The sequence below is a fragment of the Girardinichthys multiradiatus genome, chromosome 18, assembly GCF_021462225.1.
Source record: "Girardinichthys multiradiatus isolate DD_20200921_A chromosome 18, DD_fGirMul_XY1, whole genome shotgun sequence".
NCBI lineage: Eukaryota > Metazoa > Chordata > Actinopteri > Cyprinodontiformes > Goodeidae > Girardinichthys > Girardinichthys multiradiatus.
The window spans coordinates 8417382-8432010 of NC_061810.1; the positions used below are offsets into that span (position 1 = coordinate 8417382).

The 14629-nt window shown below is 40.4% G+C and overlaps 1 protein-coding gene across 3 annotated transcripts in view; it reads right to left on the reverse strand.

Annotated features, from left to right (window-relative positions):
- Positions 1–2441: 2441 nt before the first annotated feature.
- Positions 2442–14629, reverse strand: part of LOC124884263 (calsyntenin-2-like) — a 453652-nt gene continuing 441464 nt past the window's right edge. Inside the window, exons 15-17 of one of the 3 annotated variants that reach the window (XM_047392088.1) lie at positions 12734–12869; positions 8123–8307; positions 2442–5895 (exon numbers count right to left, since the gene is read on the reverse strand). In XM_047392088.1, the coding sequence (XP_047248044.1) occupies positions 5689–5895; positions 8123–8307; positions 12734–12869 (528 nt within the window). In that variant the 3' untranslated portion in view covers positions 2442–5688. Of the gene's footprint in view, positions 5896–8122; positions 8308–8611; positions 8718–12733; positions 12870–14629 lie in introns of those variants that run through there. The other 2 variants (XM_047392089.1, XR_007042408.1) reach the window with 2 other exon arrangements.

The window sequence follows — 14629 nt, forward strand, 5'->3', positions numbered from 1 at the left end:
GTGTCACTGTTGTTTCCCACATGGGCGTTGAAGTCCCCCAGCAGAATAATGGAGTCCCCGGGAGGGGTACTATGCAGCACCCTCAACAAGGACGCCAAGAAGGCCGGGTACTCTGCACTACCACTTGGCAAGTAGGCCAAAACGACAGTCAGAGACTTGTCCCCAACCCGAAGGCGCAGGGATGCGACCCTCACATCCACCGGGGTAAACCCCAACTCGCGACAGCTGAGCTGGGAGGCAACAAGGAAATCCACCCCAGCTTGCTGCCTCTCCTTGCGGGCCACTCCAGAGTAGAAGAGAGTCCAGCCTCTCTTGAGGAGATGGGTTCCAGAGCCCACACTGTGTATGGAGGTGAGCCCAACTATTTCTAGTTGATATCTCTCGACCTCCCACACAAGCTCAGTCCCCCCCCGCGGGGTGACATTCCACGCCTCTAGAGCCAGCCTAAGCATCCGGTGATTGGGCCGCCGTGGTCTCCACCTTCGTCCGCCCGATCCTATTTGCACTGGTCCCTCATGGTTCCCTCTGCAGGTGGTGGGCCCACTGGGGGATGGCCTCGCGTTTCTCGTTCAGGCTTGGCCCTGCCGGGTCACTCGAGGAGCAACCTGGCCACCAGGCACTCTGACGAGTCCTGACCACAGTCCTGGCTCCAGGGTGTCAAGTCAAGTTTATTTATATAGCACTTTTCAGCAACAAGATACAGAAAATCAAACGCAGAAAAACAAATCAAATGACACTAATAATCCTTTTGAGTTTACTGGTAAGAGCTGGTTCTATTCCAATCTTTCTAATAGAGGTAATTGGCTTATTAAGTCCTCTGTGGTAAGGAATTCATCCGGTGCTAGAAGAAAAATGATAATATTAATCCTTGAGGTCACTGGTATGAGGCAGTTGTGGTCCCATCATTCAAATAAGCAGGGTCATTGGTATAAAACAGTTTTCGTCCAACCTTTTTAAATACTAATAATGTTTGGCTGTCACTGGTATGATATAGTTGTAATACAATCCTTTTAAGAAATCTAAAATTATCTGGTCATTGGTGTAAAAACAGCTTTAGTCCAAATTTTCAAATACTAATAATATTTGGCTTTCACTGGTAATCCTTCTGAGAAGTCTGAAAATCTATGAAAAGTAATGAAATCACACAATTAGGTAGATGAGAAAAGAGACCACATTAGGTAAGCAGAGGTAAAAAATCATATTTCACACTTTATCCTTATAAGGATACAGTTTGAGATTGCGAAAAAACCTCAGCACAAAGAAGCAACAAATATACAAACAACATTATGCATGGGGATCCGGTGAAGGTGGTGTGAAGGGGTGCATATGTTTATCTTGAGCATGTGTGTGTGCAAAGTAAGTCCTTGACGCACTGTCACAAAGGCCATTGTCCTTGATGATACGATGGAATGTTCATCAACCGGCCACACAGTTCTAAGCAGGTCCACAGATTTCCTCAAGGAAGGGTGGGGGCAGAGGGAGCGGAGCGTCATGTTTACATAACTTCCAGGAGAAGTTGAAGGTAGCCAGCCATCAAGGCCGTACAGGGGAGCCAGATTCAGAATAGCAACAATTACTTGGGTTAGTCTCTTAATTAGAAGTTGGTGCTTCTCAATGGCGAATCCAAAACGCCAAATTCCAGGTCCTTTCCGCCACATCTGAGCGAACAACTTTCTCCAAGATTTATCTCATTTCACCCCTGACTCCTGGAACCGCAACCTGCCTGTGATCCTGTGCAAGGATCACAGGCAGGTTGCGATTCAGCTCATGTAACATCTCAGTCTGAGTGTTGATCGCTCTGCAGATCCCATCATACATGCCAGGCAGCCTTACAATGGCCAGAACAGCTGCCGACGATTTTCAAATTTCTCGATATGCCAGGTAACCGCCAACCCCAAAAAACAGAAATCCTGTTATCAAACATCCAATTGTGTACACATCTTCGACATCCTCGACTGACAATATATATATTAAATAACTTAGATCAGTACATAAAAATCCCATTTGGAACACTATAAGTAAATAAACAATTGGTGCTAACAAACTAGGGTGAAACAATCTGTAAGGTATTTGAAGTTTAGAATGTTGACAGTGATCTTCTCGCCAGGCTTCTTACATGCTTAAGACACATTCTTGGCTTGTTGAGTTGGTTCTTATTGAAGGAATAATGTCGCCCCAAAATATGTTTAGGAACCCTACAAGCTGTTTCCTGTTAGCCACTGGTAAGATGGCAGAGAACAAATAACTGCTTCAGAATCATGGCATTTGCTGCTAAGGCTTAGCAGGTAGTGCAGATTTAAAGCCAAGCACTAGCTCTGCTACATGAAAGGCACCTGTCCAATAACTCAGAATCCAAGATGTTCATTGAGCTTTATAGATGTTGTTTCCCACAAACCCACCAGAACCACACACACACACCACAAGAAAATAGCTCTCAAAGATTGATTCAAAAACAAGTCTTTATTGGCCAATTTACAGAAAGTGCTGTAGTGACCATTCCAAAGAAAAACAGAACAAAGAGTCCAAAAAATAAATCAAAACAAAATATAATAAAATATACACGTTTCAATACAAGGTTTCAATGGTAATTCCAATGTCCTCTTCTAAAACAAATATTAGGACAACACCGGGGCTCAGGGTGATGCAAAATCCACCAAAGTTTTCAGGTTGGGGTGCAGAGGGAAGGCGACATCACAAGACAAGGTGTCAAGGTAGATGAGGAGAATTCCTAAACAACATATGAGAGCTTTACATGGACATACAATAGAGCTTACAGTACACAAACACAGTAGATTTGCCCAAAATATACCGAGAGAACAGCTGGAAAAAGCTCACCAGGTTAGAGGAGGCCACTCTCCAGCAACAAACCCTTTGATTAATCCTCATCAGACTGTTCTCTGGTTTCTCTGCTATCAAACGGTACATACAGGCTGGATCAGGATGACCACGGTCAGGGAGTAATGCCCTTTCACTTCGATGTGAAACAACTTCCATCTGAGGTCTCTGACCAACTGAAATGTGACTGTATAATGTATTCATTTTGTTTCCAATTCTCCTACTGCTGCACCAGGCTACTGGCAACTTCTCAATTTTGTGGATTTAAGTGGAGGGGAATGAACAGGGATATATGTACTGCTGCGGCAGTCTCTATACATTATTATTATTATTATGCTGGGCTTTAGTCGGTGCTACTTTCAAAAGGCTGCTCACAGTTATGGGGGGTGGGGGGTGTATACAGTCTCTAAAAATGATACAAGGCTTTTGATTTTCACATTGGAAATTGTAATAGTTAATGCTTATCATTCATGTGGAAAATCACGTTTATGGGTTATGAAACAGCAATGCTTTCATAGCATTCTGTCAAGGCTAGACTGACTGATCACCTGGATAGTGGTGTTTGGCATGTTCAGGCTTACTGCAGATATTTCTCACAATTAGCACACAATTAAGAAAGGGTAAGCATCTGTTTAAATGACTGAATTCCCTTTAATGGACTTTTGACCATGTGCAGCTGATTTGATAAATGTGCGAGAAATAGAACAATAATTTGACGTTACACATTTCCACTCTAATTTAAATTCTGCACCACTTTATTGTTGCTCATAATTTCATTGTAAATTTATTTAATCCCTTTCATTTCATTTCTGTAGTTAGATTCATCAGTTTTTGGTACAGAAATGTCTAGTCAAGTGGGTTTCTTAAATTGGACAAATAATTATATGGCCACTAGATGTCATACTAAAGCTGCAAATATTCGGTTCAGAAAGAGTGAAAACTGACAGCAAAACTCAACTTGGAGCATTTAAGGTTGTGAAATTGTGTCAGAGATCGGCTGACTCTAATTTTAATCTTTCTCATAATCTTCTCCAGCTTCATAACCACTGAACAAAAGTGGTTTTCTTGACTCAGTCCCTACAGAAGCAGTGGCATATCCACTTGAACAAACCCAGGTCAAAAGCATCTAAAAACACTAGCATACAGTTTTTCCACCAAAACAGTTCCAGGAGAATCCAGTGAACTCATCGGAAACCTGATCAATTAACATACCATTTCCAAGTGCTCCCAGGTTACACTAATCACAAGTGGAAGTTGTTACTGTGAGAAAAAGATTCGGCATACGCTATTTTCAGTGTCGGTGAGGTGTTTAAAATAAGTACAGAGCAAGCAAAAAATCTGGAGAAGGCAATGGAGCCAACTTTCACAGATAACAGGAAGGCTGAACATATTACATCAAGGTTGCAATTTGTTTTTTTGTCTGGCTAATGTGCTAAAGACAGTTTAAAATGTCTTCATATTATTTAGCTTGGGATGTCGCCTTTGCTCATATTGTAAGTAATAAAGGAACATTCACAGCCGTAAGATTAGAAAATGCTTTCTCAGTGCCATCAATATTTGTTCTTGAAGTAAGCAGAGCGAACTCTTTGACAGGTACATCACAAATGCAGTACCTATAGAGGCAGTAGCACATCCATTTGAATTTTAACCACTATCAGTTGAAATGGTGCGATCCAGGAGCTAAAAACCAACATATAATAGGTGCATGTTTTGTGAAAAGGTAGGGTAGGAAATGCACAAAACTGCAAAAGTACAAAATAACTTGACATTCTATCACAAGGAGGATTTATAAACACCAGAAGTAAAATTTAAAGGACCAACAATTTGTAAATACAGAGTTGTAAATGGCAATAAATTAAGTAAAATTGGTTTGTGGTTCTCAGGTCTCCCTACCTTAGACCAGTAAAGAGGTTTTCAGGTGTTTCACCTGTTCAAACATCAAAACTCTCCTGTAAATTCTGGTTAATCTTGGAACTGGTTTGGTGGAAAAAAACAAACAAACTCTGGATTGTGTTCTTGCCGGCTAAGGGGTCAGAGTGTGTGCTTGTGTATAAAGATGTGACGTGTGCTGTGTACAGGAGGAGAGAAGAGAGTTTTAGGACATTTAGGGATAGTGATAAAGGAGAAGGATGAGGAGGGGTATCATCTACTTTACTTGATATTTACAAGAAGGGAGCGTATAAAAATGTACAAGGAGACTCCTCTTCCATTGCCAAAAACCCAGAAAGTAGACCTGGCTTCTAATTCGACATGACATCTGAAACAGCACATTGATCTTTTTTTCTTTGTTTTTTTTTTTTAAATACCATTGAAAATATGCTTTTCTGTAAAATCACCTGGCTTTGCCATAGTGGCTAGAATAAAGACAGATAAATAATAAGTATACAAACCAAAAAATAGTCTCATTTTCTTAACCTTTGCAATTAATTATTTTCTTAAATAAAGGCTGTTTTGCATTTTTAACCTGGGGACATCCGAAATCTGAATGGGGAATTTTACACATCAAACTGGATGGAAGGTACCAAGTCAACAAAAAATGGATTTCATACAACTTGTTTTCACTGAAGATTGTAGAAATGAGGGAGGGACATAGATCTGACAATGTTTGTTGAGCTTTGTTGATCAAGAAGCAGTTGTAGTGTCCCAATATTTCTCTGATCTGTATTTTTTTCTGTTTTATTTAATCTTCCACAAGGGGGCAACAAAACTTCATTTCTTAAGAACGCAAAGTCCCTTTTTGTTGTTTACAGCCATCTGTGGTGAGATTTCATTGAGGATGTATTGTGAGAAATGTGTGTGTCTGTGTGTGTGTGGGGGGGGAGAGTGATAGTATGAGTGTATGTGTATGTGTTTTCAATAACATATTGTTGTTTTGTCCCATCTTTGGGACTTCTCGCTCGAGCGTTGCATCCTGGGTAGCTGGACGTCCACTTCCTCCTCGCTGTCGTCCGACTCATCGCTGCTGACCTCTTCGTCCTCCTCATCCTCATCATATTCCTCCTCTTCTTCATCCTCTTCCTCGCTGGCCTCCTCCTCCCCTGTTGCATGATTCTCCATGTTCTGTGGTGAGTGATAAAAAGAAACCACATTTTTTTTGCTCTCCAACAATAAATCAGATTAATCTTTTCCTCTTTTAAATCAGTTAGAATCACCAACATTATTTTCTAAGCCCAGGATAATGAAATATTTTTTGTTTGCTTGTTTTAAAGGTTTAAATATATCTGTGTAGTATTAGGTATAATTGCCATTTAAACTGAGAGTTGGGTCAAAGGTATACCCAGATGATGATCTGTCATGATGATGCCATCTATTTTGGCAAACACCCCCACAGCATAATACTGTCACTCTCGTACCTCACAGTTGGGATGGTGTTCTCAGGCTTGTAGCTTCCTCCTTTTTATTCAGAAATGGTCATTATTGCTAAACACCTCAATTTTAGTTTCATAAGACCACAGAACAGGTCCTTGAGTGCATTGTAACTAACAATTTTCTTCCTGATATCTTTTGATTTTTCAACGATTAGGAAGCAGTGTGCTTGAGATGTTGCCTAAAAATACAATCCTCCAATGAACTTAGATGTTACCTTGTCATCATATTCTGTGATTTTCCAAATTGTTTTTTTAAAGCGTAGAAATCCTAGTGTTCATTTCTGACTTTAAAGATGTACATATCCAGTGTATGTAAATATCTGGTTTTAGTTCTATTTATCACACACTTTGAGACAGATGTACCTTACAGAACAAAGCATGTAAAGTGGTGATCTAAAATAAGCCCTGATGGGAGTAATTAGTAGTTGCATTCCTCTGCACTCCCTGAAATGTGATTGAGTCTTACATTTTGTGGATTAATGACTCTATGCTGTGTCCCAAAACAAGCAGGAGGAGTGCTTTCTTGTCAGCCAAGAAAAGGTCTGCCAAAGTGTTGCGGCATGCTTGCATGCTTCCAAACAGTATGCCAAAGCTGAGCCAGGCAGTTGGGTTTGATTAAGACTTTTTTTTACACGTTTTTATCCAGTCCTGTTTTATTTATTGATATCTTAGAGACATACGTATGCTGATGCAGAGGAGATTCATTTTTAAGCCCAGGCCTCTGCATGATTCATAGCTCCTCATTCTTTATTTTAGTGCTTTGTTTATTTATGTTTTATTTATTTTCCGCATCTATTTCATCAACCAAAGAAGGATCAAAATAAATACTACAAGCTTAGATATGGGGACATTTTTGAACCAAAAAATTATAGCAGAACTGGCAAAGCACAAATATCATCAGCAGAGTTGCACCAAGGAATCTGCTGTTTTTTGTTTAGCCTTCCTGCTGTATGCTGAAGTTGACTAGGTGACTGCCGGGAAGGAAAAACAAAAAATCGCATCTTTTTTCTGATCTATGAACACATCTTAGCGAAGTGCTACCAGTGACAACAACACTCTTTTGTGTGAAAGGTGTTACTGAGAGAAAATGACTGAAAGTCAGCTATTTTAATAGCCAGTGAAGTGTTTGGTAAAAGAAAGCACAAACACTGAATGAAGCAAATAAGAAACCAACAGTATTTTATCCAGAGGCATGTTGGGTATTAGTCTGGGCTGCTACAGCAGAAACTGGACTTCACATTTTGGTTTTTGCCAAGTTGTACTTATGCACTTTTGGTCATTTCATAGATGACTTTTTGGTGTGAAATAGAGCCATGTGCCATGGTACTTTAGTTTGCACCCATGTTGGGGATGTTTCATCCGGCTAGTGAAGAAGCAGATTGATCTGGAGCTGACTTCAGTCGAAAGCAGGTAGGCTGAGCAGTTGCTCTGTTAATCCTTAAGAACATTCCCTCACAATATCTGATGGAACATGCTAATTATATTACTTACTAATTAATATGTTCTAAACAGTTTTAAAAAAGCCAACTCTGTAATCACTATATTTTTGTTAAAAAATCTCAAAAACATGTCATGTGACATTGCCTTTGCACCTAATAAAAAAAGATTAATGACCAATCACTGCAGTAAGGCTTCATAAAAAATATTTTATATAGTGTAAATCCTAGTTTTAAAGATAAATCAGAATCATCCAAATTGGTATCTGCTGGTCAAAGCTTTACCATGACCGGAGATCAGAACTCGATCACGAAACTCTGATCCGTGCATTTCTAATCAGCAACATAGATTGAAGGACTTATGATGGAGTTAGTTTTAACTAACTGTGAACTGCAACACCAGAGTAACTTTTCTTTGTTTTGCTGAAGTTCTAACCGTTGACACCCTGTTCACAGCATCCATCCAGCTCTACCTCCTCCTACCTCCATGGGGTTGACTGTAATAGTCAGAGCCGAGTCGTCCCAGTTTGTGTCTGCCTCCTTGGCCGTCTCCGCCTGCTTCTCCTCCTGCTGGTGGGTCACGTGGATGCGGTATATGCCCAGCACCACCACCACCACCAGGGCGGCGATGCACATGACGATCACCACAGTGGCAGTGCTCGGTATGCCTGAGAACAGCATGATAGGAAGCACTCAGATGAGGTTGATGGAGTGCAGAAGCAATGTGCTTCTCTGTAAAAGCCAAACATGATTAAGTCTGAGTTTATTCTGCTGTCTTAGTTAAGTAGAGCAGCACAGTGGCTGTAGATAAACTTTATGTTAATGGTCAGTTGTTCAGGGACCGGGAGATCAGTCCGTGGCTTTATTAGGAGCAACAGCAGGTTAGTCAAAACATATAACACTGGTTAGATAAGAGGTTAGATAACAGGCAGTTATAATCTAATGTAAAGCACATCTCAGCATGATGTTTACGTTGTTAGATGTGGGCGGGGCCAAGGCTGGGCTTTTGGGTATCTGCTCCTTTTTGTCTCCTCTCATTTTGTTTGTTACCACACCTCTCTGTCACTCTTTTCTCCATCTGTCACACACAAACATTCAGAGTTGTGGCTATGCTTTGCTTGGGTGACATCGCACATAGCATTTTTTCGTTTTCCAACTTTGCGCACACCCCAGCAATGGATGACATCTCTGTCGACATCTCTGCCTTCATCGTAGGATGCAGAAGGAAAGCAGGTAAACATCACAGTAACTGCAGCACATTTGGCAAATGGTCAGTAGCACCCAGTGGGCTGGATTGCGGGTCTGGCAGGGTACCATCAATGTCGCCAGACGTGGTTCCATTTAAACACACTTGCTGCTTGGTCAACAATCTTTTCTTTTTAAGTCAAAAAGTTCTAGTCCAAGTAAAGTCATATCTTTGAAAGTCCATGCCATGTCCTAAGTCTTTTACGGTTTTATCAAGTCGAGCCTTCAATCTGTGACTCGGGTCTGACTCAATTCCAAGTCCCATGACTCGTGTCCACACCTCTTCTTATCATAGTTTTTGTTTCATGTTATGCGGCCATTACTCTTTGACTGTCACACTAATCATTGATCATTTTGATTTTTCTTCAATTACATTTGTTGGTAAATTGCATGCATTTGTATTCAGAAAATGCAACTCAAGCTCAAATCAGATTGAATGGAGAGCATCCATTCTATTGTAGCTCTGGGTATATATGTATTTAAGTTGCCATGTATCTAACTCCATCCATCTCCTCATCATCTCTGGGGCAGCTCCCCTGTCCCTACCAAAGAAAAGCTTCTCCACAGCATGATGTTGTTGCAAACATATTGCACGGTGAGAATAGCGATTCCAGGGTGATGGTCAGAGTTAGTTTAACGCCGCACAAAGCCTTTTGCACGCAGGCCAAAAAACTCAATTTCAATTTGACCAGAGGACCTGCTTTCACACTGTATCCTCTGACCCTTAGGGCAGACTGCCAGGAAAACATCTGATGGCTTTCTTTCAGCAGTGTTTTTCTCCTTGCCACCCCACCTGTCACAATTTGGCTTATAAGGTCATGACAAAAAAAATGGAGGCACACAGATTTCAGCAGCCAAGTGTTTTTTAAAATTAAATTATACTTAAATAGAGGCAAAAGAAACAATCACCAAGGAATAATAAAAGCTTAGAATGTGAGAATCAGTAAATCAGTTGTGTTTGGTGTGGATGTTTATGAAAGAGTGAATGTGCCAGTATTTTATGTTCTAAAACAAGCCAAGACCTAACCAAAGCAAACCAAAACTCTGCCAAACCAAATATCTGGACTGCCTGCTTTGGGAAAAGCAAAGACAGTCACATGTATGAAGAGCAGCCTGGTTTAAATAGAGAGGAGGAGTAGATATTGTTTTGTGACCTCAGTCTGCTTTAAACTTCCCCACAACTTTCTGCTGTGTATCTTGGTTTTAATGAAGCTGTTTTTTTTAGTAATATTCTCTAGCAAACCTCTGAGGCTTCATACAGCGTCTGGATTAATACTGAGTTTAAATACCACTTCTGAAGGCAAGTGATTGCACTAAGTTAAAGAGGGCTGGACACAAATGCATGCCACACTTTTTAGATTTTATTTCATTGTTTTTCAATTGAAAGTCAGGCCTAGATTCCTGCAACTTCACAGTTAGCTGCTGCTGTTTGTTGGTCCGTCACATAAAATCCCAATAAAAAAATATTTAGTTTTTTAGCAGTGACATGACAAAAAGTAAAAAAGTTTGGGGGGGTGTATATAATTTTGCAAGGCAGTGTTCTCCTAATCACCCTTCCAAACAAGTCTAAACAACCATTTTTAAGAAAGAACTCTATAATTAAACATGCTGACTGAGGTGTGTTCAGTCTGAGATGTTATTTTTTGCTCCTGCACAGTCTCCCTGAGCATTGTACTCTTGGTTCTCACAGTGAACATGCTGGAACGGGTCGGCCTGTTCGATATTAATGCAGTGACGTGATAAATAGCTCTGTGCAAAATGTTTTATTCAGAAAATGGAGCAGATGCTCATTTCACTCTCTGTAGCAGATGAGATGGTAAGAACATCTGAAAACTGTACATGGATTTGTTATCCAGAAAAACAACTTTTTGTCTCAGGGACAAGAGCTTAATCAACATTATTTAAAGTTATCTCTATTTATAAAAAGTTTTTTATGGAAGACTACTAAGGCACATCATCGTGTTGCAGCACATGCTGAGGCTTGGCTCTTGAACTGATGTTTATTTGGTTCACTCCAATCTCCAGCTGTCTGTAAGATGCGTGACTTCTCCGTGCCGCCCCTCTCTCCAGCAGTCCTTCCTGGTGAGTCGAAGCCTGTAGTTAATGAGACCTCGACTCTCAGAGCCCTCTTCAACTGATAATTTGATTCAGTCTAGTTTGTAGATTTTCACACCAAATTCAGGGCTTTTGATCTTCCAATTAATACTTTATGCAACTCCCTCTGAGTAACTCAAAGGTCTGTGTTTACACGTGTGCATCCCCACCCAAATTTGCAGGTACCCGAGATACCGAAGTCTACTGAAGCAGGCGCAGGTGCCAGAACAGTTTTGCCATACACTCATTGCTGAACCTCTCTCCGCCCTCCTTGCTCCTCTGACCTCCTTTCACGGACACACACACACACACACACGCACACGCTCCAGCTCTCTGATTCATTTACAGCCTCAGCCACTGAACTCTCCAGGACTCTGAGTGGAATCCATTAGAGTCTGATGAATAATTAAATTGCATGTGGTAGATTAAGACCAGCTCCACTCCTTCACCCCACACTCATTTTACCTCAGATCACTCGGATGCTAAGAGTCAGGAGAAAGAGGCGCGATGGAAAGCAGCCCTTTGAGCAGCGGAGTCATAAACAAACTTAAAAAGAGGAACTGGGCGTTCTATTGGATCTCGGTTTGTGTACCCAGAGACGGATAGCTGACATCATTTTTTTATTTTATTTCTCCAGCAGCTTTGCCTTTTAAGTCAAGCTTTCAGCCTTATTACTTTTGTCTTTTTGAGTTTCCCTTGAGATTATTCATCAGTGTCTGCAAGTCTGCAAATACATTTTAATCAGATTTGCTTCTCCCAAAACAATAAGATTTTACCTAAGCTAACATTTCAAAGAGATTTATGTCATCCATTGTTTCCTTACTAAACTATTTATACACCATTTCGCATTTTGTCTCGTCACAATCACAAACCTCAGCTTATTTGATTGAGATTTTATGTGCATAGGTGTGAATTAAAAGGAACAAGACACATTTTCAAAATAATTTATTAGTAAAAAGTATGACGTTCACTTGTATACAGCTCCTCTTACTCTGATGCCCCAGAATAAAGTCCAGTACAATGACTAGTCATGCACTACATAAATCTGCCCTTTATGAAAGGGTGGCAGGAAGAGAGTCAAGCTATAAGTCCTGTTTTAGGTTTGACACAAACAATGTTGGGGACACAGCAAAATAAGTTATGCACAGTGGAAACGGTGCTCAATATAGCCCTTTTCCCTTAACATATGAACCGCACCGTGAAACATAGTGATGGCAGCATCATGCAGTGGGGATTGTTTTCTTCAGCAGAGACATTTAAGTGGGTCAGAGTTGACAGGAAGATGGAAGGAACTAACAACAGAGTAACAAGAAAACCTCTTAGAGGTTGCAAAAGACTTCCAGCAAGACTGTGACCCCAAACATAGAGTTGCTGGAATGTTTAAGATTAAAGTATTTTGATGAATTAGAATGGCCCATTTAAAGTTCAGACCTTTTCTGCAGGATGCTCTCTATCCGGTCTGACAGAGATTGAGCTCTGCAATGCTGATAGAGACAAACCCCGAAAGACTTGTAGCTGTAATTGCAGCAGAACACAGCGGGGCTAATTATAAATATACACAACAATTTCTTCGATTTTATTTGTAAATATGTTATTGAAAACCAAGTGTGGTTTTCTCCCTGTTTCATACCAATGCACTGCTATGTGTTGGTCACATAAATCTCAAAGAAATACATGAACTTTTGTGGTTGTAACAAGACTGAATAGTATGTAACTGACACTTTCTTCGCTGTTTGGTGAAGAAATCTTACAAACCTGTTTTCCTACCTGAAACATGGTTGGGGTACAGGTCGCTGATCATGGATGGATGGTGGACCACCTGCATGTACTGAGGGGGGGCCACCATGTGACTGATGTGCTCCCCTGTTTCTGAACTGTGCCAGATGCTCACCTGGTTGGAGGACAGAGGGAAACTGATTGAAGCAGAATTCCTGGCATTAAAATGTTTAAACTATTTAACCCAAACAGATGTTTCCTCCAGGTAGAATAGAAGGAAGTGAACTTTTGTTCCAGTCAGAGACACAAACAAACAAAGGCTCACTCATCAGGTAAGAGGTGGTAGAAAACATCAATGAACCTGCCTTAGTGTAAAATGCTTCAGAAGAACAGGGAGTTTAAGCTGTTGCTCTGTGTCATGTCTTACAAATGAGAAACAGGAGTCTCACTTCTGCTGAATGTGTACATCTGCAACAAACTGATTGGTTTGATGAACACGAAAGTGAAGTTGAACATCTCCCATGGCCTGCACAGTCACCAGATCTAAATATTATTGAGCCACTTTGGGGTGTTTTGGAGGAGCGAGTCAGGAAACATTTTCCTCCACCAGTATTACGTAGTGACCTGGCCACTATCCTGCAAGAAGAATGGCTTAAAATCCCTCTGACCACTGTGCAGGACTTGTATATGTCATTCCCAAGATGAATTGACGCTGTATTGGCCACAAAAGGAGGCCCTACACCATACTAATAAATTAATGTGGTCTAAAGGCAGGTGTTTCAGTTTCATTGTCCAACCCCTGTAGATCATTGATCTGTGTGTTAACAACTGACATGTTTTGAGCAAGCATAAGTGATTGCATCAGGAATACATCCGAATGTTACATGCAGTTCCTGGAGCTTCTGACAGCCACTTAAAACAGTGAGTGAAGGTCACCAGAGGATACCTCATAGAGGTTTTATGATGCGTTCTGTTAGTACCTGGAAATCGCCGCCTGAGTTCTCAGCCCGAACTATAAGCAAAATGGCCCCCGAAATTGACTCATCTGAGATCTCCATGCTGCTCCAACTTTTATTTTCAATTTGGTCACCATGGATCTTAAATCAGGTTCACACACTGTACTTTACAAGCACTCTTTGTGAGAATGTGCCTTTGGTCTTTGAGCACAAAATAAATCATGAGAAATTGAATGTTATCAGATTGTATAGCCATTAGTAGTTACCAAAACAACTATAGGCAAATCCTGGTTTTACAAATTGCAACTACTCAGACATGAAATCATTTTCATGTTCTACTTTTTAGAGGGTGGGAGTTCGTATTGTGCCTGGGAAGCGAGGCATGCAGATGTCTTAGAGCTGCTGGAACCGATGAGAACTTGAGGGCACCTACATACCTCATCTTATCCTTGTTCTTTAAGAGTACACCAACCCGGAAACGGAGAGAATTTTGTTCCAATGTTATTGCAAGCAAAGGATGCTTTTAAAAAGGAACTTTAAAAAAACGTCTTAATCAACAAAAACGTTTTGAGAGTAATTTCAAAAGTTGAACTGACATTTTTGCTGTTTTCTGTTTTTTTTTCAGATTTTTTAATTGATTTTGTTTGGAGTCTAAGTTTGATGAATGTCATTCTTTTCAAATAGTTTTTTACAGATGTGTTTGTCTCCGCACTTCTAAAGGCAGGGCTTCCTCTGATGGGTGGAGAAAAAAACCCGTAGAGAATGTAATCTGTAAAAAGCGATTTGAAAAGAATGCAATTTCGTAAAACTCAGTCTCCAAAAAAATAATAATTTCAACAGCAAACCGCAATAATGTAGGTCCAGCTTTTGCATACACATTTTAAATTACTCTCAAAACCGTTTTGATTTTGATTGAGAAGTTTCTTAGAGTTACATTTTTGAAATGCGTTCTTTCCTGTAATAATATTGGAACAAATTT